At 46.0% G+C, this 26,645-nt stretch overlaps 2 protein-coding genes and 1 long non-coding RNA gene across 3 annotated transcripts in view; 2 read left to right on the plus strand and 1 right to left on the minus strand.

Moving 5' to 3' along the window:
• Pdcd2l (programmed cell death 2 like) lies at positions 1–12,626 on the plus strand. Its single transcript, XM_059275081.1, has 7 exons — positions 1–137; positions 256–422; positions 535–595; positions 3,340–3,713; positions 5,578–5,688; positions 11,268–11,416; positions 12,366–12,626. Exons 1-7 carry the CDS (start codon positions 30–32, stop codon positions 12,494–12,496), a joined length of 1,101 nt encoding a protein of 366 aa, XP_059131064.1. The 5' UTR covers positions 1–29; the 3' UTR covers positions 12,497–12,626.
• Positions 463–22,752, minus strand: LOC131920679 (uncharacterized). Its single transcript, XR_009381750.1, has 3 exons — positions 22,670–22,752; positions 12,318–12,453; positions 463–559 (listed from the first exon to the last, which is right to left on the minus strand). It is a non-coding gene; the product is annotated as an uncharacterized LOC131920679 (long non-coding RNA).
• Positions 22,025–26,645, plus strand: part of Uba2 (ubiquitin like modifier activating enzyme 2) — a 27,532-nt gene continuing 22,911 nt past the window's right edge. Inside the window, exons 1-3 of the mRNA XM_059275072.1 lie at positions 22,025–22,221; positions 24,505–24,588; positions 25,612–25,682. Coding sequence (XP_059131055.1) covers positions 22,084–22,221; positions 24,505–24,588; positions 25,612–25,682 — 293 coding nt within the window. The 5' untranslated portion in view covers positions 22,025–22,083. The remainder of the gene's footprint in view (positions 22,222–24,504; positions 24,589–25,611; positions 25,683–26,645) is intronic.

Genomic DNA, 26,645 nt, shown 5'->3' on the forward strand with positions numbered 1-26,645 from the left:
TCGCGCTGTCACGTGGGAGTCCGGTTGTCATGGCGGCTGTCCGGAAGCCGGTGCTGCTGGGACTTCGAGACGCGGCGGTCCAGGGCTGCCCCAAGGGGCCCGCCGCCTGGACCGCTAGCAAGCTGGGCGGCGTCCCGGTGAGCGAGGCCGCGAAGCCTTGGCGGGGCCCGTGGGGAGGGTGTCCCGCGTGGGGAGGGTGTCCCGCGTGGGGAGCGGAGTGGAGTCGCAGGGACTGAGTACCTGCTCCGCCCTCAGGACGCCCTACCGGCCGTTACCGCTCCGGGGCCGCGGTGTGGCGGCTGCGCGGAGCCACTCGCGCTCGTCGTGCAGGTGTACTGCCCGCTGGAAGGCTCCCCGTTCCACCGGCTTCTGCACGTGTTCGCCTGTGCCCGCCCGGGCTGCGGCGGCAGCGGGACGCGCAGGTAGGCAGGGAAGTCCTGTAGCCACAGGGAAGTCCTGTGGCTTGTCCGGGAGAGGGCGGGTTGGGCGGGACGTCAGGGGTGGAGCCCTCACGACATCTGTCTCGCCCCTAAGCTGGAAGGTGTTCCGCTCCCAGTGCCTGCAAGTGCCAGAGAAAGAGACTCTGAACGCCCAGGTAAAGCGACTCTGATCGGCACACTGTGCGTTTCTATAACTGGAAAATCTTTTCCAGCGTCTCGTTTAAGACAACCTTTGTTGCTCTGTTTTGAGACACAGTCTAACCTCTGTAGCCCAAGTTGGTGTTCACTGCCAGGAACTGGTTGGCCTAAATCCCTCCCTATTTCTGTGGTTACCGTTATATAGCACCACCCCCTATTTAAGAGAGTTTTTTTTTAAAAGATTTATTTTGGAGGCTGGAGAGATGGTTCAACTGCTAAGATCACTTGTTGCTCTTCCAGAGGACCCAGGATCCATTTTCAGTACTCACGCGGCTGCGTGAAATCATGTGTAAGTCCAGGTTCAGGTCTTCTTCTATCCTCAGTGGCACCAGGCACACACACATACATTTCAGGCAAAACACCATACACGTAAAATACATTAAAAAAAAAAATTCTGGCTGGGCGGTGGTAGTGCAAGCCTTTAATCCCAGCACTCAGGAGGCAGAGGCAGGCGGATCTCTGTGAGTTTGAGGCCAGCCTGGGCTACAGAGTGAGTTCCAGGAAAGGCTCAAAGCTACACAGAGAAACCCTGTCTCGGAAAAACAAACAAACAAACAAAAAATTGTTTAGTCAAGCGGTGGTGGCGCACGCCTTTAATCTTACCACTTAGGAGGCAGAGGCAGGTGAATCTCTGAGTTGAGGCCAGTCTGGTCTATCGAGTGAGTTCTAGGACAGCCAAGGCAATTCAGAAATCATGTCTTGAAAAACAAAAACAAAACAAAAATAATTGTTTATTTGTGTGTGTGTGTCTACCTGTGAAGTCCAGAGGAGGGTGTCAGATCCAGAGTCACAGGCATTTGAGAGCTACCTAATGTAGGTGTTGTGCTGAGCCATCTCTCCAGGACCCTAAGACAAAACTTAACCTGTTTTTTAAAGTGCAATTGAATGAATTGTAGTCTTTCAGAATCGTCAAATCCTATTTTCTTACAGTTTTGTGACATTTTTTTAAAGACTTTATTTTCAATTACACATATATGTGTGTGGATATGTGCATGCCAGTGCAAATCTGTGGAGACAGTTGATCTCCTGTGCTACCTGATGTGGGTGCTGGGAATTGAACCCAGGCCTTCTGGAAGAGCAGCCAGTGCTCTTAACCACCAAGCCATCTCCCCAGGCCTTGTGACTTTTTTAGTTTACACTTGAGATACATAGTTTACTAATTTTTCCCATTTGAATGAATGTAGGGAAGTGTACATATTCATGCATGTGTGTGGCACATACATGGTTGTGTGTGAAGTAGAAAAATACTTTGATTCTATCAAACCAAGACATATGTAAGCTTTTACTAGCTAAATTGATAGCCTGGGGAGAAGTCCTGCAGTGACTTCTGGAAGCACATCTCAGAACTGGCCCATCTGCTAGGCTACCTCCTCAGGACACAGGTGAATGGATGCTGCCCTTGTCACGGAGCCTGGCATGCTGTCTTTGCTCTACCTGTATTTTCAGAACAACTCACTTTGGCTCTCGCTCTCTCTCTCTCTCTCTCTCTCTCTCTCTCTCTCTCTCTCTCTTATCTCTCTCTGGTTTGTTTGGAGACAGGGGTCTGGATCCATACCTCAGGGGAGCCTAGATATCTGTGTCACCCAGGCTGACATCAAACTCATGACCATCATCCTGCCTTAACCTCCTCAGTGCTGATATGAGCCACCATGTCCAGCCTGCTTCATGGCATTGCTCTTTTTTCAAGGTTATGGCTCACTTTTATGTGTACCTGACTAGCTAATCCCTGAATACATCTAATCTAAAATCTTAGCTGCTAAGGAGTCTGGGAAATGTAGTTTAAAGCGATTTTTTGGGCCATTTATTATAAATTAAAACTCAGGGACAAATATTAAAGATAAAAACCTAAGATAATCATAAGTAATCACAAAAACACACTGCTGCCGGTCGCTTCCTGTCCCCAAAAGGCCCACGAAACCTTCTGACTTCGGTTCCTCTTCCCAGGGTCCTCTCTCTCTTGTGCCCATCAGTAAACTCTATGATCTATTGTGACTAGCTGAATGTGAACCCCCTCTTGAACCAATGCTGTATTCCAGTGAGCGTCAGAGCACAACACAGACAAAATTCCTGTTAGTAGTTCTTCCTGCTTTAGTCCCTACACTACATGAAGCACAAGTGAAAGGCCGTGGGGCAGACTGACTGAAGAAACCTTGACCTGTGTGTACCACATTGCCGAGAAAGAGAAGACAGTTTTTAAGTCACCTCTTACATGTTTGGGTTGTTTGTTTGTTTTTGGATTTATTTATTTAATTTTATGTGGATCAATGTTTGTTTGCATGAATATACGTGCCCCACATTCACAGCTGGTGCCTTTGAGGGTAGAAAGTGGCATTTTATTCCCTGGGACTGGAATTAGACACGGTTGTGAGCCACCCAAACCTGGGTCCTCTGAAAAGCAACAAGTGCTCTAACCACTAATCCAGCTCTGCTGCTCCAATTTTGTTATTTGTCTGTTTGTTTTGAGACAGGGTCTCTGGAGCTCAGGCTGGCCTGGAACTCAGAGCTCTATCTGCTTCTGCCTCAAGAGTGCTTGGATTAAATGGATACAGCCCCATACCCAGTTAGACTAGAATCCAGGAAGTTGAATTGTAGTGTGCCGGGGGAAGGGGCTGATATGCAGGCTCCCTGGAAGGTACAGGGATGGGTGGTGAGGCCGAAGGGGTAGATGAAGTCATCTCAGTGTGACTGGCTATTCTTGTAGACACAGGGTAACGGCCTTGCAGCTGAGAACTGGTGTGAAGGCTCACAGGACTGGGGCAGTGACAGTGAGGAGACGCCTCCACCGCCACCCGCCTCAGATTTGGGAAATGATGCTAATGGTGTCAGAGCTGTAGACTGGACTGCGCAGCTCCAGGCTCTCTGCCTGCAGGACGGTGCCCCAGCTGTTGCTCACCCTGTCCCTTCAGGGGAAGGGCTGGCGGTCCATGCTGAAGTGCCACAGTTCCAGCCCTACTATATCTGTGTCGCCGAGGAGGAGGATTACGGGAACTCCGTGGGTCTTGAGCATGCCCGCAGCCTTCTTCAGGACTACCAGCAGAGAGAAGGTGTTGACATGGAGCACCTGCTTTCCCTCTGGTGAGAACTTGCTGCCAGGGTTGAGAGAGTCAGGCAAGAAGCTGCCACAGTGGGTTCCCTTTTGTCTTGGTACCTATGGTGAATTCTAGAGAGAAGGGATGTGACTGGGCTCTTTTGTTTTGCTCTCCTTGGATGAGAAAAGCAGACTCAGGCCAGGGCTATCCGTATCAACCAACCTGCATTAACTTTCTTCCTTTTTTTTTTTCATTTCATAACTCAATTTCACACATCAGCCACGGATTCCCCCGTCCTCCCTCCTCCCTCCTCCCACCCCCCAGTGCATTAACTTTCAGACTTGTAGCTGAGTACCCTCAGGAACTGAACCCAGATGAGCACACAGGAGTTGGTGGTACTGGCTGCTTCCTTTTTTGTTCTATGGTGTGTTCATTTGTTTCTGTTTTGATTGAACGAAGGGCTGCAACATGTTAAATGAGTATTTTTACCAATGATCTGTGCCCGCAGCCCCGTCTGTTCATTTTGTAACAGTTGTTTTTACATAGTTTGTGTACATGCACACATGGAGTGCACGTGTGGAGGTCAGAGACAGGAGAATCTGCTATCTTCCACCAGCACGTGGGTTCTGGGGGAGGGAGGGAGCACCTTAACCCCCTGAGACATCTCTTGGACCCTGTTTTGATTTTTTTGTTGTTTTAATTTTGAGACAGAGTCTCATGTAGATCAGGTTGGCCTTAAACTCTCTCTGTAGTCAAGGATGACCTTGAATTTCCTGATCCTTCTGCCTCTACTTTGAGTGCTGAGATCAGGTTTTATGCAGTGTTGGAGACTGAACCCAGGCTTTGCTGGTGGTAGGCAAGCGCTCTACCAGCTGAGCTACATCCACAGCCCTCTTTTCTGATTTTATTTTTTAAAATTCCTGACAAGGAATTTGTGTGTGCACCTGTGTTTATGAGTGCAGGTGTGCACATGCTGCCACAGTCCGTGTGTGAAATTCAGAGGACATTTGTTCCTCTTCTCTTTTTTCAGCATATGGGTTCTGGGGGTGGAACTCAGGTCTTTGTAATTGACAGCAAGTGCCATCTTGCTAGCCTTCTGTTTTCATGGGTCTTTTTTTGTTCTTTGTTTTTCGAGACAGGGTTTCTCTGTGTGTCTCTGACTGTCCAGGAGCTTGCATTGTAGACCAGGCTGGCCTTGAACTCACAGAGATTCACCTGCCTCTGCCTCCAAAGTTCTGGGATTAAAGGCATGTGTCACCACTACCACCCAGCCTTCATGTGTCTTTTTTTTTTTTAATTATTATTTATTTATGTATATGAGTGTTTTATCTACATGTACAACTTTATGCCAGAAGAGGGCATCAGATCCCACTAGAGGTGGTTGTAAACCACCATGTGGTTGCTGGGAGTTGAACTCAGGACCTGTGGAAGAGCAGGCAGTGCTCTTAACCACTGAGCCATCTCTTCAGCTCCTCATGTGTCTTTATAGCAGAGGATGATGAGTTGGAAGAAACGCCCCTTGTGTAATGACTCTGCTGTGATTCCAGAACTGCCTCAGGCTCTGAGGCCATTTCAGGTTCTCAGTTCTCATTTATGAAATAGGGTAGCAGAGTTTCAGTTCCTTTATCACATACTTTGGTGGGTCCTGAGAGAGTAGATCTAGACAGACCATGAACTAAACAGACCATGAACTAAATAGTAGATCTAGACAGACGAAGCATTAAAGAAGGACGAACTGACCCTTGAAAGTTGGCCTCTGACCTCTACAGGTGCTATGGCACATGTGCACTGACCCCCGCCACACGTGGTAATTAACAAAATATAGAAAGAAAGCCGTCTTGCTTCCTCTTGCGAATGCTCTGGTTCTCCAGACATTCATGGTTTCATGTGGTGTCTGCTTCTCTCTTTAGTTCTTACAGTGATGGGGATGAGAAATATGAGAAGACCAATATTAAAAGTGGAGACCAAACGTTTTACAAGTTCATGAAGAGAATTGCAGCCTGTCAGGAGCAGATTTTGAGGTAAAAAAACCAAACAAACATGTTTTGTTTCTGTTTTACCGTAGAGGTAGCACGCCAACGAGCACCTACAGTCCCAGGGACTCCTCAGGGTAAAGTGGGAAGGTCACCTGGCCAGCCTCAGCAACAGTGAGGCACTCTTTTTTTCATACTTTGTCCATGTTTATTGAGAGAGGTCTCAAAATAACTGAGAAAGGCACCCAGCGTTCATCTCTGGTCTCCACATATATGGACATATGCACAAAGAAATATCTTTCTTCTATTAGAAGTGTTATGTTTAGGAGCCTTCCACCAGGTACTTGTTTCTGAGAATATCTGCAGTCAGTTTCCTGGACATGATGCTGCTGGGCTAAAGGATATTAAACTTTTTGTAGATATTGGCAAATTTGCCCTTAAAAACATAGTGCCAGCTTGCATTCTCACTAGGAATGTAAAGTATTATCTTCTAGTGAATATGCAAATTTCATTTTGTGGACAGAGTCAGGGCCTCTGCTCTTTATTAGCTAATCATCCGTTCTTCAGTCACTTTTCCATTCCCCAATTTCACTGTATGGAAACAATTGCAGCATCTGGGGTTATTGAGAGGCTCTTCCATGGACCCTGCACACTACTAAGGTAAACAGCATTGTACAGACGGTGTGCGTGTCCTGTGGTGTGTGAAGAGACAAATGGTGGGGCCGATTGCAGTAGTTTCTTGCTCTTTTATAGTAACAGCAGAGCAAGCCTCTCAAGAGAAGATAGGAAAATAGGAGAGTCCACTGTGAAGTTCCTAGTAGAGGACCAGCAAGTGCAGAGCCCTGGGGAAGGAACAAGGGAGTAGGATGTTTGCCAGAGCAGCTCAAGTGGAGTGCGTGAGGGAGGCACTCAATTTTAAAATGTATTTTTACTATTTTTAATTATGTGTGTGTGTTTGTGCACAAGATTTCGGGTACCATAGAATCCAGAAGAGACAGGCAGTCGTGGGCTGTTCCGTTTGGGTGCTGGAAACCAAACTTGAGTCCTCTGTTCTTAGCCATTGAGCCCTCTCTCCAGCCCAGGACACACACACACACACACACACACACACACACACACACACACACACACGGACACACACACTCTTTCTTTAAATGTATGTATATGTGGATGCCCATGGAGCCAGAAGAAGGCATGGGATCCCCTGGAACTGGAGTTAGGAATGGTTATGAGCCATAACATAGGTGCTAGGAATGGAACCTGGGTCTTCTGCAAGAGCAACAAGTACTCTTAACTGTTGAGCCATCTTTCCAGCCTCAGCTTTCAACTTCTTAAAAGAAATAGCCAAACCGTTTTCCAAATGTCTTTTACCCTTTATATTCCTTCCCATGGGCTGTGTGTAATAGTCCTGGTTCCTGCACACTTCACCAGACTTGGCATTGAAATGATCCATGCCAGGTAGTTATTGGCAACCACACTGATTAAGCCAATTAAAAGTTTATGAGTCGCCGGGCAGTGGTGGCACACGCCTTTAATCCCAGCACTCGGGACGCAGAGCCAGGCGGATCTCTGTGAGTTCGAGGCCAGCCTGGACTACCAAGTGAGTTCCAGGAAAGGCGCAAAGCTACACAGAGAAACCCTGTCTCGAAAAACCAAAAAAAAAAAAAAAAAAAAAAAAGTTTATGAGTCCTAGTGTACACCTTTAGTCCCAGTATTCAAGAAGGCAGATGCAGGTGGATCTCTGAGTTCAAGGCCAGCCAGCCCAGTCTACATAGTGAGACCCTGTTTCAAAACACACACACACACACACACACACACACACACACACACACACACACACACAGGGTTATGAGTCCTTTTATTAATGGGCAGACCAAGAGCAGACTTGCACCTCTGAAATCTCTTGGTGCCCTGTAGGCAGAGTTTTCCTGTCCTGACTGTTCCCAAATAACTGACACAGAGGCTTAATATTATTTATAAATGCTTGGTCGATAGCTCAAGCTTGTTACTAGCTAACTCTTAAATTAACACATATTTCTTATCTATGTTTTGCCACATAGCTCATGGCTTGTTACTTCATTTTCTACACATCCTGTTTCCTCAGCAGCTGGCTTGTGTCTCTTCTGACTCTGCCCTTCTCATCCCAGTATCCTCAGTTTGATTGTCCCGCCTAACTTTATCCTGCCTTGCTATAGACCAGTCAGCTTCTTTATTAACCCATGAGAGTAATACATATTCTAGTGTACAGAAGGATTATTCCACAGCAGTGCCCAAGCTCAGGGTAAGTGTTTTTAAAGACAAAATCACAATTAGAACAGTGCTCAAGGTGGGATTACGTCAGTGAGGGTTTGGGGTGGCCTAGTGGTATCTGTTTTCTTGCAGAGCTCAGAAGTATTTTCCAGACCCTACATGACAACTGCGTTTTGGTTTACACTTCCTCTTAGTTATTTTAGTTTTATGTTTAAGCTTGCACAAACATCAGTTATTTTGGTTAATACATCTGGACCATGGTCCCAAAATTGTTGCCAAGGCACATGTGACTGTTGGGGTGTGTGTGAAAGGCTGAGAAGTATCGAGGCGGACACAGGATTAAGTTGGAATCAGCAGTTTCTGCCGAAGGTGTATGGTGGTATTTCAGTTGTAACTTTAATGTTTACTTCCCTGTAACTGAAGGACACTGACCACTTTTTCAAGTATTTGTTTTCTACCTCTTATACCTTTTTTTTTAAGGCTGGGGATCCAGTTCGGGACCTTGTAAATGTTAAGCAGGCACCCTACACTGAGCTATAGCCCCAGACTTTAGGTTTTGCTTTCTTTTACAGTTTGAGTTGGCTTGGAACTGGCTATGTAGACCAGATTAACTTAGAATTGGTAGTTTCCCTGGGCCTCCATAGTCTTAGTGCTAGGATTAGCTCAGTGCTAGGTCTAGTAAAGTACCACTCAGGCTGGTTCTGTTGGGTTTTGCCCCATGATTTGGGTACTGGGTAAGGGTGCACTCAATGCACTGCTGTCTGATGAGTTCAGCCTGCTGTAACTGGCGGGTTGCTATTGTTTCTCATGCTGCCCTTTCTTGGGATCTGTCCTGCCTGATTCATGTAGCTATACAGGCTTTCAGGGTCTTTGTATAATTGATCTTCAGTTTGCTTTTATCTTTGTTTTCTTTCTTTCAGACAGTTTTTTATATAGCATAGGCTGGTCTCAAACTTGCTATGTAGCCGGGAATAACTCCAAATATGACCCTGGACTGGAGAGATGGTTCAGTGGAAAGAACACTAGCTGTTCTTGCAGAGGACCTGGGCTTGTTTCCCAGCACCCGTATGGCGGATCACAGCTGTCTGTAACTCTAGTCCCAGGGGGTCTGACACCTTCCTGTCACTGTAGGCTCCAGGCACACGTGTAGTGCACATATACACATGCAGGCAAAACATCCATTTATATAAATAAACAAAGGTTTTGAAAACCATCTGATCATCCTGCCTCTGCCTCTAGCACACTGGGGTGTATAGGCAGGCCTGCATTACCATGTCCAGTTATACAGTTCCAAGCATTAAATGCAGAACTGCACACATGCTAGGTAAATAGTCTTGCCACACACATCTCTTAGTTCGTGTGTGATTGATTTTTATGTATTCTCTCTGTCCCCCACTTTGTGTGTGTTGTGAATCATACCCAAGACCTCAGCAATTACACCCAAGGGTGCTGCCCTGTCCTGTGTTCACACTTTCACTTCCAACCTACATTGAATGCTATTCTTTTGTTTTTAAGATTCATTTTAGTGTTTGTGTATGTGTGCGTGTACAGTTGTTCTCAGAGGCCAGAGGAGGGTGTCAGATACCCTGGAGCTGGAGTTAAAGACATCTGATGTGGGTGCTGGGAGCTGAACCCAGGACCTCTGGAAGAGCAGAACATGCACTTAACCATTGAGCCATCATTCCAGCCCTAGAATTACAGGCTTAAACTGTGTGTCTTAGTTTAAGTTTAAGGGTCTTTCCTTTAATCCTGTTTGCTGATAAATAGAGTGTAAAACTTAGGTCCTTAGGGGTGGTGGCAAGCATGCTTACTTGCTGAGCTGTCCTGATGGCCCTGACCTTGAACTTCTGATTCTCCTGCCAAGCAATACCATTTCCCTTGATAGCTGGCTGTTGGCAAACGTGGGTTCTTTGATCCCGGTCTTAATCACAGGATGAATGCTTAGGTTCCATACCACACAACCCCTATAGGTGCAGATAGACGCACCTCTGCAGACATACAGCTGTGTGGGGGCCATGCAGTGGACACGCAGGGCAATGGAGAGCCTTACTGGGGGCAGATAGACGCACCTCTGCAGACATACAGCTGTGTGGGGGCCATGCAGTGGACACGCAGGGCAATGGAGAGCCTTACTGGGGGCAGAGGTGGGGAGGTGATGGAGAGACCAGTGAAGTCACTGGGGTGTTTACAGATGATACCAACTAATCCAGTTGGCAAGCTTCTGGAGACGCCTTGCCAAGCTGTGGGGTGAGCCAAGCTGCAGAGACAAGGGGCAGGACTGTGGAGGCCACAGAGCTGAGGAAAGGAACTGGTCTGCAGGGAGGGAGGGAGGGCACTTCCCTTAGGTCATAGCTGCAGCTGGGACTGAGCTGAGCAAAGCCCCTGGGCAGTTAGCAACACACACCAAGTAGTCATGTATCAGGTCATGGTCACCCAGGTGTCCTCTTTGTGGGCCCAGGTGACGATTTCAGGTCCTTCCTTGGTTAGTTAGGTGTGTTGGATAAATTTACAGGCCTGGTTTTGCTGATATGGTTTGAGTATGTCCATGTGTGGTTCTCATCTATTTCAGTAAGCTCAGAGTACAGCCTTTCTGCCTTGAGAAGTGTGTCATCTGTCCTTTCAAGGTGAGGCAGACCCACCCTGCCTCTGAGTTTGCACTCAAAATGGAACCAGGACACAGCTCAGCTGGAATCTGGTTGATACAATATGGAGTAACTTAGGGCCGGGCTCAAAGGCTGGCCTGTAAGTGTCTTGTCCAACCTGTCTTATCCTCTTCAAGGCTGAAGATGTCATTGTCCTAAACCTAGTCACCTTGAACTAGTCACCTTGAACTCCTGGGTGAGCATTCTTCCAGAGGAGAGTGGATATCGGTAAAGGTGAGGCTGCACCCTGGACTGAAGTGATTATCTGAGAACCACTCAGTCCCCTAAGCAAGGTGGACTTTTTTCCAGACCTCCTTGGGAGCAAGACAGTATCAAGGTGCATGTTGCTTAACTAAGTGATAATTAGGCAGGTCGGTCTCTTTAGTCCAGTCTAGTCTACATAGTGAGCTCAGGCCAGGGTCTATATAATGAGACCCTGTCTCAAATAAGATAAAATAGTATATGTAGAAACTAGACAAAGGAAACTTAATACATTGGTAAGAGTAACATATGAAGGGGTTCCGTGACCCCAACCTTGCCTCTCCTTAGGGCCTTCAGTGGCATTGTACCAAGACTTTAGTTCCCTCGACGTGCTTGACACAGTGGCTGGGGATGCTCTACCAAGAGCTGTGAGACTTTCCTCGATGTCTAGTCTGCTTGTGATGCCTGCAGTGGCCCCAGTGCTGGTTGCTGGTGTGTACGGCTCTGATGCATGACTCTTCCCTCCTGCCCTAGGTACTCGTGGAGTGGAGAGCCTCTCTTTTTGGTCTGTCCCACCTCGGAAGTCTCTGAGATCCCAGCCTGCAGTGGCTGTGGAGGCCAGAGGACGTTTGAGTTTCAGCTTATGCCAGCACTAGTCAGCATGCTCAGCAGTGCTAACCTAGGTGAGAAGCCCTTTACTGACTTTAGTGTGGAATGATACTGCAATGAAATGCTTTCTTTAATTATTAAATATAGAAAATGTGGGAAATTTGTAATCTAGTAAAATTCTAATACCATTACGAATAATAGCCATTTTGATAATTTGAGACTGAACAAGCTAATTTGTACTTTTAAAAAAAGGTTTATTATTTTATGTGTATGGTGTATTGCCTGCCAATAAGATGAAACTTATTGTCATCTAAGAAAATTGCCTAGAGGCCAGCAAGATGGCTCAGAGGGTAAAGTAGATGTCTCATTGGATAAAGGAGTTTGTTCTAAATACCTGACAACCTGAGTTTGGTCCCTGAATCCCACAGTGGAAGGAGAGAACTGATTCCCAAAAGTTGTCCTCTAACTTTCACATGGAGTATGTGACATGCAAGCACCCCCCCCCTCTTTCTCTCTCTCTCTCTCTCACACACACACACACACACACACACACAAAGTAAAAATAAGCGCCATCGAGATGATTGAGCCCGTAAAGACATTTGCTGTGCAAGCCTACTGACTTGCATTGGATCCCCAAAGCCACATAAGGAAGGAGAGAACCGCCTCTACGGAGCTGACCTCTGACCGCCACTCGTGCACCTCCACCTCCACAAGTACAGGGAACACCCACACAGTAATTAGTTAATTCTGTCAACTGCTTAGAGGGCTGCGGATATGCTGCTTGTCCTCTTTACTTGAGAAGCTAAGGCAGGACGTGCTTGAGGACAGCCTGGACAACACACTGACACCGTTTCACAAGGACGATGAGTTAGGCTTGGGTTGGGGCTGGACAGATGGTCCAGTGATTAAGAGCACTGGCTGTTCTTCCCGAGGACCCAAGCTCAATTCCCAGCACCCACCTTACCATGAATGTACCTTTTAACTGCCTCCTTGGTGGGATCTAGAGCATGTGGTATTTTTCAGGTCTTGCTGTGGAATTTGGAACAATTCTCGTTTACACATGTGAGCAGAGTTGCTGGCCTCCGAATCAGCAGACTCCCATGGAAGAATTCTGTATTATACAAGAAGACCCAGATGAATTTTTATTTAAGTAGAACACTTCCTCTTATTTATACAAATTAAAACAAATTTTCAGCCGGGCGGTGGTGGCGCACGCCTTTAATCCCAACACTCGGGAGGCAGAGGCAGGCGGATCTCTGTGAGTTCGAGGCCAGCCTAGACTACCAAGTGAGTTCCAGGAAAGGCTCAAAGCTACACAGAGAAACCCTGTCTCGAAAAAACAAAAACAAAAACAAAATAAATAAATAAAAAATAAAATAAAACAAATTTTCATATTCAAATCTATGTGTGTTTACATTATTTTAGCTTCTCTCTTCCCTTGAGACAGGGTGGCCTTGAACTTGTGGCAATCCTCTTGCCTCAGACTTAGCATATAAATTATTAACTAATGTTTTTGTTTGATTTATTGTTGTTTTTCTTTTGTTTTGTCTTGTTTGAGACATGGTCTCTCTGTGTAGCCTAGGCTGGTCTTGAATTCTACAATTCACCTGCCTCGGCTTCCCAAGTCCTAGGATTACAGGTAAGGGCCATCATGCCCAGCTTTAACTGTCATTTATTTATCTGTTTGTTTGTTTTTCGAGACAGGGTTTTTTTTTTAATTTTATAATTTAATTTAATTTTACATATCAGCCACGGATTCCCCTGTCCTCCCCCTTCCTGCACGCTGCCACCCCCCATTCCCATCTCCTCCAGGGCAAAGACTCCCCTGGGGATTCAGTTCAACCTGGTAGATTCAGTCCAGGCAGGTCCAGTCCCCTCCTCCCAGGCTGAGCGAAGTGTCCCTGCTTAAGCCCCAGGTTCCAAACAGCAAGACAGGGTTTTTCCTGTGTAACTCTGGCTGTCCTGAAATTCTTTCTGTAGACCAGACTGGCCTTAAACTAACAGCGATCCTCCTGCCTCTGCCTCCCAAATGCTAGGATTAAAGGTATAGGTCACCACCACCACCTGGCTATTAACATTTTTTGTTGTTGTTTTGGTTTTGTTTTTTGTTTTTGGAAACAGGTTTTTCTGTGTAACAGCCCTAGCTGCCCTAGAACTCACTCTGTAGGCTAGGCTGGTCTCCAACTCAGAGATCGCCTGCCTCAGCTTCCCTAGTGCTGGGATGGAAGGCGTGCACCACCACCACCACCACCAGGCTTAGCAGTTATTTTTAATATTGCCCTTTTCTTTCTCTTGGAGACTGTGCTGGGCTTGACTGCACCTCCTGACTGCGTGGATCAGGGACTATCTGCATGGTAGCATTTACAGTGTTTCTTCTTGGCCTGGAGGCCAGTGACTCTGTCCACAGACACCCTGGTAGGCATTCTATCTCTAGTGTATCAATCAGCATCCTCCCATCTCCCTCCAGTGTACCCCACTGCACCCTTTCTCAGCCCTGCAGAGAGTCCTGCCCTTAGACCTGGCTGCCTAGACCTGCCCTGTGACCCCTCACTCAGCGTTCTGCTCCTGCAGCATCCCAGGAAGGATCTCCGTGCCATGGCCTACCATCTAACTGTCCACTTGCCCAGTCTCCCCTTCCTGCATTCTTCGTTTCTTCTCCCTGACAGCAGTGTGGGAACACTCCCACTAATCCTGTTCCCGCATGCTCTTGACTCTGCAGTGAGGAGGAGGAGGAGTCCTGATGAGAGGGTGTGGTCATGTGCGCAGTTCACTGCTGAGAGCTCTCTGAAGGAAGGTGGCTGTGTGTACACACTGAAGGTTCTGGTCACAGAGGCTCCCGCAGAGCTTGGCTGAGCATAGCACTGCACAGAGCTGTTCGTCTCTCGCTCACTGCCGTGCCAGGAAAGCACCACCGGTTTCTCTGTGGTGTCTGTGCTATAGACAGTGACTGCCTCAGCTGGCTAGACCAGTTACTCCAACTAGAGCAGAAAGTGACGGATTACATCCACAGCTGCGGCCCTTCAGGTGGCTGGCAAGAAGAATTGTTGCTTAACTGGATCTTTTTGAGGCAGGTACTAGTGGCGATGATAAAGGGAGTTAGCTGGGTTGGGAGGCTGCTCAGTGGTAGAGTTTGGCAAGGCCCTGGTTTCATCCCAGCACTACCCACCCCCCAAAAAAAAAGCCATTCCCACCTTCTCAGATTGCTAGGAGTTACATTGCTTGTTCTTTTTTAGATAGGGCCTCCAGTTTGCTGTGTAGTTAACGATAATGAACTTCTAATTTTCTTACTTCCCCTTCCAAAGTTACAGGAACATACTGCCATGCTTGGTTTATAGAGTACTGGGGATCAAAGCTGGGCCTTGGACATGCTAGGCAAGCACTCCACCAACTTACCTTCAACCCTAGACCCGTTTTTAGTTTTCTGAGACATAGTTCCGGGCTGTCCTCATACTAACCATTCTCCCTCTGTCTCTCCCTTTCTTACTTTCAGGTGAAGATAGGCTGCTGACCAAACCTACATTCGTGTGTGTGTGTGTGTGTGTGTGTGTGTGTGTGTGTGTGTGTGTCTGTGTGTATGTGTGTGTCTGTGTGTGTGTGTCTGTGTCTGTGTGTGTGTGTGTGTGTTTGTTTGTAGATGCACAGAGGTCAGAAGAAGGCACCAATGACCTCTTCTAGGATTCTCCGTCTTATTTGATGCGCGGTCTCTCCCTGAACCTGGAGCTCATGTATTTCTACTAGTCTGGCAACCAGTGAGCCCCAGTGATCTTCCTGTTTCTGTCCCCACCAGTGCTAGAATTATAGAGCGACAGGCCTTAATAGACCACACCCACTTGTTATGTGGGTGCTGGGGTCTGAACCAGGGCCTCAGGCTTACACAGCAAGTGCTCTGACACACTGAACCATCTCCCCAGCCCTGCTCAAGCATCCTTGAGTTTGGTTATGTGTACTTGTGGTGGGGGCTACCTATTTAAACCAGATAGCTGAACAGAGGTTTTCCTGCAGTCTTGTAAGACATTGTGACATGTGACTGTAGAAGTAACTGTCTTATTAAATAAGAAACACAGAGCCAATGTAAAGATGAAAGCCCAAGAGGTCAGAGCTAAGAGCCTTACCCTTCCTGCTTCAGCTATCCTCTCCAGCCAAGAGAACTACTTCCTGTGTGTTTGTCTTTATATAGACTTTCTGTTCTGCCTTCTCATTGGTTGTAAACCCAACCACATGACCGCCTCGTCACTGCCTGTCTGTACAGACCTCCAGGTCTTCTATGGTTGGTATTGAGATTAAAGGCGTGTGTCTCCATGCTGGCTGTATCCTTGAACACACAGAGCTCTACCTAGCTCTGCCTCCCAAGAGCTGGGATTAAAAGCGTGCGCCACCAACGCCCAGCTCTGCTATGGCTTGCTATTAGCTCTGAGCCCCAGGCAACTTTATTTATTAACATACAAATAAAATCACATTTCAGTACAAATAAAATATCACCATATGTGACAAAAACAAGTCTGCTATATACCCATTTAGATGCACCACTGTGTGTGAGGCTGTGGGTTACAGAACTAACAATGTCAAAAAAGGAAGGTACACACTTAGTGCTCTCTTAAAGACTTGGGAATAGAGAGGCACAGTGGAACAGGATTGTTGCATGGGGAGGGGCTTACAACTCTCACTTCCTGCACTTAACAGTGTAAGTTCCTATTAGAACTCATTATGCAGGGCATATATCCAGCCTCCTGGGAAGGGCATCTGCTAGATTAGCTTCAGGGTGGTGTTTTGAGTGCTGGGGAAGAACTCAGCTTATATGCAGGAGTGCCCTCTACCCTGGTGAGGCCCTCTTGTCCTTCCTACACTTGATACATCCAGATAGTAGCATAAGATATCCTCTAGGCTAGCCTGTGTGTGGTTGGTGAGCCAATCAGCTGCAGAGAAAGACAACAGTTCAAGTGGCAATTTTTTCTGTTTTCTGTCTTTAGAGTTAATGGGTTTTTTTTGTTTTTGTTTTTGTTTTTGTTTTTTTTGATGAGCATGAACTGAGAAACAGAACCACAGACAAATGCATAAAAATACCAACCAGGGTGGACTCAGCTGTTAAGAGCACCCACTATTCTTGCAGAGGACCAGGGTTTAGTTTCACAGCACCCACAACGTAGCTCACAAACTTCTGGAACTTTAGTTCCAGGAGATCTGACCCCTCTTCTGACCTCTACAGGCTCTGCATGTACATGGTGCAAAGGAACTCAAACACACACACACACACACACACACACACACACACACACATACACACACACAGAAAAATAGAAATAAGGTGGAGAGTGATTAGAATAAGATACCCTGAGTTCTCCTCTAGCCTTCACATAGAGTGCGTGTACATATGTGCAGACACACAGAGAAAAAGTACATCGAATTAATGCTGCCTTGTAATATGAATCTTAAAGGGTCTTACTAATAAAAAACACGGGAGCCAGATATTGGGGTGAACGCTGAAAGATCAGAGAAACAGAACAAGCCACAGCTTCCTCACCTCTCCGATTCCTCAGCAGATCTGTTTGCTCAAACTGGAAGCCTCTGTGTCCTCATCTGAATGGATCTCAGCTGAAGTGCTGCTCAAAAGCCTAAAAGCTTAACCAGGCTATAGTTCCTCGTCCTCATGCCTTAAATACCTTTCTGCCTCCTGCCATCACTTCCTGGGATTAAAAGCGTGAGTCACCATGCCTGGCTGCTTCCAGTGTGGCTTTGAACTCAGAGATGCAGACAGATCTCTGCCTCCAGAATGCTAGAATTAAAGGCGTGTGTGCCACCATTCTCTGGCCTCTATGTCTGTCTAGTGTCTGTTCTGTTCTCTGACCCCAGATAAGTTTATTAGGGTGCACAATATTTTGAGGAACACAATATCACCACATTTCCTCTTTTTTGTCTAAAATTTTAAAAAGCTTATAACTAATACAAGGAAAACTATATCCAATAAGTATATACAATATATACAGTCAAGAATTATTTTAACACTCTCTAGTCCATTAACATTTGACAGATTCAGACAAAATACTACATTATAATATATTAACAATGTCCAGTCCGTTAACATTTGACAAATTCAGATAAAAATTTTTATTACTTATCCTATTTAAAACAAGTCATTCCTTTTTAAAAGTAGACTCAATAATCTCCCTTTTTATCTTATATCCATGTTCTCTCTTTTTTTGAGTAAATCAACCTTTTATCATTTCTGTATTTTCTCTTTTTTCAGAGTAGATTCAATGAGCTACCCTTTTCTATATCTTCTTTTTTCTTTTTTTTTAAACAAGAACCTTGTGTCTAATCTCCTTTGTTTAGCGCTTTTTTTTTTACCATTAACAATTAACAACTTGTAACCAATCATCATAAACAACGACAATATCCATAACTCAAACTACCAAAAACCACATATCCCACCTCTTGAGAATGAGGGCGTCGTATTCTTAAAATTACTTCCTGCTTTCTGGGGGGTGAAGACATCTTTAGGGAATCCTGAGAAGAAAATTTTTGTGTTAATTGTCAAGTCCTGAGAGAGTTAGTTGTATCATTTGTCCAGTCTCTGCATAATGGGAAAGTGCAGGTCTTGTCTCGAGTCCTTGCTCAAGTAGTCTGTGAGTCTGGACCATCTCAGCTAGCCATCTTGAAATTGCCCTGAGCAGTTTGTAGTCCAAAGCCGATCTTTCGGTGGTGGTAATCAGCTTAACAGCTTTATCATAGTCTGTGTGGGATCATCGTTGTGGGGTCCTGTCATCCTTTTTCTTAAACTGTGGCTTTATTTTTCAATTATTTGTTGTTTTTTTAAGGTTTACTTACTATGTATACAATTTCCTGTCTGCATGTATTCCTGCAGGCCAGAAGAGGGCGCCAGATCTCATTACAGATGGTTGTGAGCCACCACGTGGTTGCTGGGAACTGAACTCAAGGACCTCTGGCAGAGTAGCCAGTGCTCTTAATCTCTGAGCCATCTCTCCAGGCCCCGCCCCCCCCCCCCCCCCCCCCCCCCCCCCCGTCATCCTTTTGAAGATTTCAAAGTTGCTGTTAGGTGTGTTTCTTATTTAATAAGACTGTTTAGAAATTTGTCTACACTGTCTATCAGTGTAAATCAGGGAATTTCTTATTTTAAAAAATAATTTATTTAAATTTATTTTATGTGCATTGATGTAAAGACGTCAGATCCCCTGGAACTGAAGTTGCAGACAGTTGTGAGCTGCCATGTGGGTACTGGGGAGTTGAACCCAGGTCCTCTGGAAAAGCAGCCAGTGCTCTTTACTGCTGAGCCTTCTCTCCAGCCCCCAGGAATTTCTTTATGGCCACTTCCAAGACAGAAAAGTCGGGGATGATCAGAGTTCCTGTAACCTGGCCTGCCTTGAGAGTTACCAGCCCTGAATGGCTGACTAAAGTCACAGTATATATTAGATAGGTGCAAAAGTAATTGCAGTTTTTGCGTCGCTGAAATTTTGTTTAATATTGGAATATATTTTTAATGTTTATTTTTATTTTTTATGTGTATGAGAGCGTGTTTGTGTGTGTGTGTGTGTGTGTATGTGTTCCTGTCCAGGAGGTGGAGTTACAGACAGTGGTGAGCTGCCTTGAAATAGGTCCTCTACAGTAGCAGTATGTGCTCTTAACCTCTGAGCCATCTTTCCAGCCCATGGAGTATATTGATAAATGTGGCTATGCTGTATACCATTTTGATATGCATTTCCTGCCCTTTTTTTAATGACTTGCTTGCAGCTTATTTTATATTCTGGAAATTATGTTAGACAAAATGCAGATTTGAAGCCTGGCGGTAGTGGCACGCATCTTCAGTTCCAGCACTCAGGAGGCAGAGGCAAACAGATCAGAGTAATTTTGTGATCTGAGTTCAGGATGTGTGACAAAGCAGCAGAGATGACTCTCATCAATGGCACATTTGGTTGCTAAGTAACAGTCCACAGAGCGGTATTTCAGGAACAGCTGGCTGACTCCCACTTAGTGGTGGCTCAGGGAGTTCTGCAGAGGCAGTGAATGAGATCCTTGAAGAGTGGAATGGCTGACATCAGGAGTTGACAGCTGCAGGGGTGGTTTTCAAAGAATTCAACATTCAGTCAACAGTCCAATTGGAAAGGTGAAGAAGCTTGATAAGTGGGTGCCTCATGAGCAGACTGAAAATTGAAAACTGGTTTCGAGTTGTCATTCTGGCCTCTCCCATTCTACACAGTGAACGGTTTTCAGCTGGATTGCTGACATGATGGAAAGTGGATTTAAGCTTTCCCCAGCATCTTCTGAGGCTGCAGTGGCTGTCACTGCTCCCTGCGCTTCACTACACTTCCCAAGAACGACAAGAAGAAAGATGCCAGAACGTTGGCCAAGAAAGACAAATCCAGTGAGCCAATCTGGGGACAAGGCCAAAAAGGAGTGTGGTCCCCAGGCTCGTTCAGGAGAAGCTCCAGCACCTCGTGCTGTGTTTTTTTTAATTTTTACTTGATGTGCACTGGTGTTTTACCTGCACGTATGTCTGTGTGAGGGTGTCAGGTCCCCTAGAACTCACTCACCTAATGCTGTTTAACGAAGCTCCATATGACAACTGGAAGGAAATTCCCCATTGTATGTAGCCTTATTACCCCAGCTCTGGTCTCAGAGACTCAGCCCTGCAGGAGTCCCTTAGCAAATGGCTTTTCAACCTGATTGCAAAGCACAGAGCCCAAGTAATTTACACCAGAAACACAAAGGGTGGAGATGCCCCAGCTGCTGTCAAAGATACAGGAAAAGGTTCAATCAACTCAACTGTACATTTGTAAAATTTAAATTTTTTTAAAAATGGAAGGTATATAGCAACCAGCCATGATCAGTTCAGTGGTTGGGCAGATAAGAAACTCCAATGCCTTCCTGGAAGCCAAACTTGAACCACTTTCACTTTCTGAGTCTCTGGGAACAGGTACATCTAAGAAGTACACACACCCGGGTGGTGGTGGCACATGCTGCTAATCCCAGCACTCAGGAGGCAGAGGCAGGCAGATCTCTGTGAGTTCGAGGCCAGCCTGGGCTACAAAGTGAGTTCTATGACAGCCAAGGTGACACAGTGAAACTCTGCCATGAAAAACAAAACAACAACAACAAAAAGAGTATACTCACCAAGCACTCAGGAGGCAGAGGCAGGCAGATCTCTGTCAGTTCAAGGCTAGCCCCTGATCTACATAGTGAGAATGGACAGGTCAGGGCTACATGAGACCCTGCCACAAAACAAAACTTCTAACAAAAATGTGCAGACTGTAATCGTTCCCATTTTGACTAATGAAAGTGTGTTCAACCCTGGTTATAATTTAAAGATTTATTTATTTATTTATTTATTTATTATGTATACAATGTTCCCATTTTGACTAATGAAAGTGTGTTCAACCCTGGTTATAATTTAAAGATTTATTTATTTATTTATTTATTTATTTATTTATTATGTATACAATGTTCTGCCTGCACACATCCCTGCAGGCCAGAAGAGAGCACCAGATCTCATTACCAGATCTCATTACAGAGGGTTGTGAGCCACCATGTGGTTGCTGGGAATTGAACTCAGAACCTTTGGAAGAGCAGCCAGTGCTCTTAACCTCTGAGCCATCTTTCCAGCCCCCTGGTTATAATTTAAAATCTACTGTCTAAGGCCGGGCCGTGGTGGCGCACGCCTTTAATCCCAGCACTCGGGAGGCAGAGCCAGGCGGATCTCTGTGAGTTCGAGGCCAGCCTGGTCTCCAAAGTGAGTTCCAGGAAAGGCACAAAGCTACACAGAGAAACCCTGTCTCGAAAAACCAAAAAAAAAAAAAAAAAAAAAAAAATCTACTGTCTAATACAATTCCTTTTGCACTAACATAATTTCAGACTGTTTGTTTCGTTTTTGTATTTTTATAATAGCACTATAATATAATAAATGAAAATATTATTTGGTGTGCAGCATGTGTGTTTGTGAGGGGCAGAGTCTCCCTAGAATACCCTGGAACTGGCTATCTAATAAACTGGCCTTGAACTCTCAAGAGACTCCCCTGTCTCTGCCTCCTGCCGCCACACCCAACATTGCTTTTTGTGATGATGGGACTGGAACCTAGGACTCTGAGCATGGTAAACACACCCAACATCCTCAGCCCAGAATATCCACTTTCTTTGTAAGAAACGAGTCCTATCCTTTGCCAATATATATATTGCTTGGATAACAATTTTCTTTTTTCTTTTTTTTTGGTTTTTCGAGACAGTGTTTTTCTGTGTAGTTTTGGTGCCTGTCCTGGATCTCGCTCTGTAGACCAGGCTGGCCTCGAACTCACAGGGATCCGCCTGGCTCTGCCTCCTGAGTCTTTGGTGAGTGTACTCTTTTTGTTGTTTTGTTTTTCATGGCAGAGTGTCACCGGGTAGCTGGGATTAAAGGCGTGCGCCACCACGGCCTCGAGATAACAATTTTCTTAATTTGCACATGTTCCTTACATATAGAGTCATAACTTTTTAAAACCCCTACATGAGGAGTTTTCCTTGGGCGCTCAAACCAAGGCCGTTAAAAGACGACGCGAGGCTTCTCAGGCCGGTCTGTGTTCCTGTAGAAGCGGGCGTGAAGGTATCCCAGATCTCAGGGTGTCTCCAGGACCCAACCTGGCGCGGGCCGGCGGCCGCAGTGCGCAGGAGCGGAAGCTGCGCCGCCCTTCCCCCACTGGCTTCCGGCTGCCGCTCGGGTTCTCCCGCCTCCGACTGCGCGGCGGCTCGTGGACGTCCCGCCATGGCTCTGTCGCGGGGGCTTCCCCGGGAGCTGGCCGAGGCGGTGTCCGGCGGCCGGGTGCTGGTGGTGGGCGCGGGCGGCATCGGCTGTGAGCTGCTCAAGAACCTGGTGCTCACCGGCTTCTCTCACATCGACCTGGTGAGGCCCGGGCTCCGGCTGAATGGCGGGCTGTCTGCGGGGCGCGGGGCCCGGATTCTGGGCGGGAGTCAGGGCGGCGGGGCCCGAGAGGCCGGGGGTCAGGATCGCCGCACCGGGAGCGGATTGGTGAACACGCTGGGCCCCGGCCTCCGGTCCCCGGGCCTGCGCGCGCCGCCTCCAGAGCCAAACAGTTTCCCCAGTTACTCTGGGATGCAGGAAGTGGCCGAGACCCCGGTGGATGCTGTGACTTTAATTCGAACGTGCCCCTAACTTCGAAGTTAACGACCCGCGACAGAGCGGCTTGCAGCCACCAGCAGCAGCACCCCGGGCGTGCACACATGCATTCACTCGAGTATGCCACCGGCCTTCAGGTTGCAAGTGCTGTCTGCATCCCGTTTTATTTTTAACAGATGAGGGAAGTAAGACGCTATGAGGTTGAGTAACTTACCCTGGGGGGACGCCGCTGGTGGCTAGATGAACTCCTTTGGGGCTCTCGTGCCTCTGGGCTGGACACAGTGCAGATGGGACGCTGTCGTTTATGACGTTAAAGATATTCCCTTGGGTTTGCGCGATTGGGTGACCACCTGTAATCCCTGCAATCGGGAGTTTGAGGTCCGCTTGGGCTACGTAGCAAGACCTTTCCTTAAGAAATTAAAAAAAAAAGTTTTTGGTTGTCTGTATTCTCAGTTTTGCATTAGTGTGCAATGACAGGAAGCCGCTGTAATTTGTTAACGTGTTGGAGATACTATCTGGAACTTGGATGTGAGTTGGAAATGCCTTACGGTTTAGCGGAAACATGGAATGAACTTACAGGTGTCAGGGTGTAAGCCGAGGCACAACTGGAGTCTATGCAGTTTTCATTGGTTAGGTTTCACACCCAGTTCCAGTCCGCAGAAAATCCAGTATGCTGGTAACTCTGGATGCTATGTTAAAAGGTAGTTTTTGTAGCGGATTAAAGGCGTATGCCACCACCGCCCGGCTGGTTTAACTTTTCTAATGAACTTTGAAGTACAAATGGATATTTCAGTGCTTATATGTTTTGTAATTGTTCACACACTACCCCAACTGTTAGGATGTTTCATGATGAGAACATTTTGTTTGTTGTTTATGTAAGTTTATTGAACTAGAATGCAAATGACAGTAGCTGCTATTTATTTTTTTTCTTTCAGATAGCAATTAGATTAAAATTTATTTTTATTTAAAAATCTTTCCTTTTGCCTGCACATGTGTCTGTGCCTGGTGCCCTTAGGCCAGAAGGGGGCGTTGGATCCCATGGAACTGGTGTTACCAATGTAGGTGCTGAGAATTGAGCCCCAGGTCCTATGCAAGATCAACCAGCTCTCTTAACTATTGAGCCATCTCTCCAGCTCCTAGGTTAGATTTTAAACATGAATTTTTGGTTTTGTTTTGTTTTTAAACCGTATGTAGGATATTTCCTTCACTAGCCCTCAAGTAATCCTGAGTGAATCTGTATATGAAGTTAAAGCAGCAAACATTTCCAGATCTGATTACCACATCACTTAATGAAAACAGTGGGGCACAGTAAATTACACTACATCTGAAATAACCAGACAGATGGGGTGTGGAGCCCAGACGACACTTAGGGTGTGTTCCTGGGGCACTGTCTTTTTTTTTTTTTTTGAAACAGGGTCTCTCTTTGCCCTGGAACTCTCCAAATTTACTAGACTATGACTGGCTAGTGAGTCCCAGAATCTCCCATCTCCACCTTCCTGGCTTTGGGATTGCAAAGCTTGCCACTGTGCTCAGCTTGTTTTAATGTAGGTTCTGGGGGATCGAACCCAAGTCCTGGTAGCTGGCAGGACAGCCATTTTAATGCCTTCTGTCTCTTTTGCCTTTATTTTATTTTATTTTATTTATCTATCTTTTGAGTCAGGGCCTCAATATGTAACCGTAGTTGATCTGGACCTCATTATAGAGACCAGGCTGATCTCCAGCTCACAGATATATCTGAGTGCACCACCTTGCCTCTTGGAAAATTTTGTTTTTTAAATAAACCAAAGCTTTTATGCTTCTTAAGGAATTCCCTAAAAAATTCCCTGAAATAGGATTAAACAAGAAAATTAGCCATCCTTGATGCTTTCTTGGGGTTACCTTTGACATTGATACTGTTCTTCCCATATACTTTAAATGTAACTTTAGCAATTCGGGTGTGACTGTCCGGAGAAGCACTTTCTCTGCTAGCTAGTAAGTTCTGGGTTATGAATGCCGAAGATAGTGATGTTTCTCAAACATTGTGATTTATCTGGGTTTCTGCATTTGTAGATTGATCTGGATACTATTGATGTCAGCAACCTCAACAGACAGTTCCTATTTCAAAAGAAACATGTTGGAAGATCCAAGGCTCAGGTAACTTTCCCATGTTGTATTTAGATCCCTTTGACGATGAAGCTTTGAGTCAACAAACTTTCCCTGTAGAGGGAGAAAGCAGATGAAGCACTCTCTCCCTCTCTCCCCGTGGTTAACATTTTGTTTACTTATTTTGTGCGGGGCACGCGTGCACGCCGCTGCTTCGGAGTGGCCGTCAGAGGACAGCTGGGTGGTCCCAGGGATTGAATGCGGGTGATGGGGACAGTACATGTGTTTACCCCCTGAGCCTTCACCACACAAGCCCAGCTCTTCAGCTTCAGATCCTGAAGAGTGAAAGCAGTAAGAGTAGCCCACACTCTCCCCTTTTTGTTCTGAAAGGAAATGAATCCTGAATCCTGTAGTTGAGGAGTCTTTTGTATCTCTTCATATTTAAGTTTGCTCCTTTGCATCTCAGAGGCCAGCTTCTGTGTAGCTAGAAAAGATGCTCCCCTTTGAATATTCTTCCTGGGTTGGTGGGGTCAAAGGTCTTGTTCTTTTTTGTTTTGTTTTTGTTTATTTTGTTTGTTTTCTTCCAGCCCCGTCCCTCCCATACATACCATTGCACTGACTTACCATTTTCTTAGATTGCAGCCTTCCCCACAGGTATTTGCCTGTGTCAGTTTTTTAGACGAAGCTCACTCTTCCTCCAATAGTGGTCTTTCTACACCGCTGTCTTTGTAGTCAGGCTAACCTGGCTGGCTAGTAATAGGCCCTTAAGTGAAGGAGTAACACTGCTTATTGCAGTTTAGTTTCCTTTTGTACTGCTGGGGGTACACACGCGCTCTACCTCTGAGTTAGAGAGCCCCAGCCCACAATGTCTTCTCTGAAGTCTGCCATTCACATAGAAGTGGTCACATGCAGGGAAAACTAATTTTATGAGTATGTATATACTTAATGAAACCTTAACCACATTTTTATGTATAAATAAGATTACCATGTTATAAGTAAGTGAAGTAACCATGTGTATGTCAGATTTCCAGTGTCAACAAAAACGTTACAGTAATTTACTGTTGGTTTTTCCAGGTCGCCAAAGAAAGTGTGCTCCAGTTCCACCCCCAAGCTAATATCGAGGCTCACCATGACAGCATCATGAAGTACGCACACCATTCTGTTCAAAGCTGTTTGCTGTGAATTTTTAGTTAACCCTTTAAAGTATGAGATGTTTTTATTTATGTGAGCCCTGGATCATTCTGCATTTGTAAGATAACTTCTAGAATACTTACAACATGATAAGTCTGTGCCCACATCAGTGGCATTGCTTTTACCAGTTCGTGTGCATTTGGATTATTTAGATAAGAGATGTTTTAATATCAGTGAGAAAGTTACTCGGAAACTTAGAAATGACTGTACTTTCATGCCTGAGGATCTTCTGATGCTGTGTATAGTGATGGTGTTTGACTGCACTTACCTCAATAATGATAGATAAGTCTGTCTTTAAGGAGGTGTTAGAGCAGAGATCTATGAGTCTAAGCCCACCACACACGCACGCAGCTGGTAGTAAAAGTAGTTCCTATGTGAAGTACTAGAATTAGAGAGAGCCTTACACTTTCTCAAGGCACTTGTTTCTTGGGCTATTTCTAGTTCTCTGGGTGTTTGCTCTGTAGACCTGCCTATGGCCTCCTACCCCTTGCTGCTTTCCCAGTGCTGCTAAAAGCAGAGCCCCAAGGGGCCTGAACCCTGCCCGATTGTGACCACGTGAGGTGAAACTGCAGGCCTAGCGGATCCTGGGAATGTGTTCCTTGTATGTTCCCAGGCACTTGCTACCCCGAGAAGGGGGCGGGGTGGGGAGCAGGGCACTGGTGAGGTTGTGCCAGCTTTCTGCCAGTTTAAGGGTTTGTTCTGGTGCCTTAGGTTGCTGGTCAGAAAGGAGAGAAATTTGAGAATAGTTCCTTTAAAATATGCTTGTGTTAGGAAAATGTCAGCCTTCCTGTGTCTATGGCATATACTTCCCACCCACAGTTATTTTTACAGTTATTTGTCCTTCTTGGGACTCTATTTATGATACTGAGAAAATCATACAAGAGGCCAGTTTTGGTGACTTTTTGTTTTGCTTTCCA

This window comes from Peromyscus eremicus, chromosome 1, assembly GCF_949786415.1.
Source record: "Peromyscus eremicus chromosome 1, PerEre_H2_v1, whole genome shotgun sequence".
NCBI classification, from domain to species: domain Eukaryota; kingdom Metazoa; phylum Chordata; class Mammalia; order Rodentia; family Cricetidae; genus Peromyscus; species Peromyscus eremicus.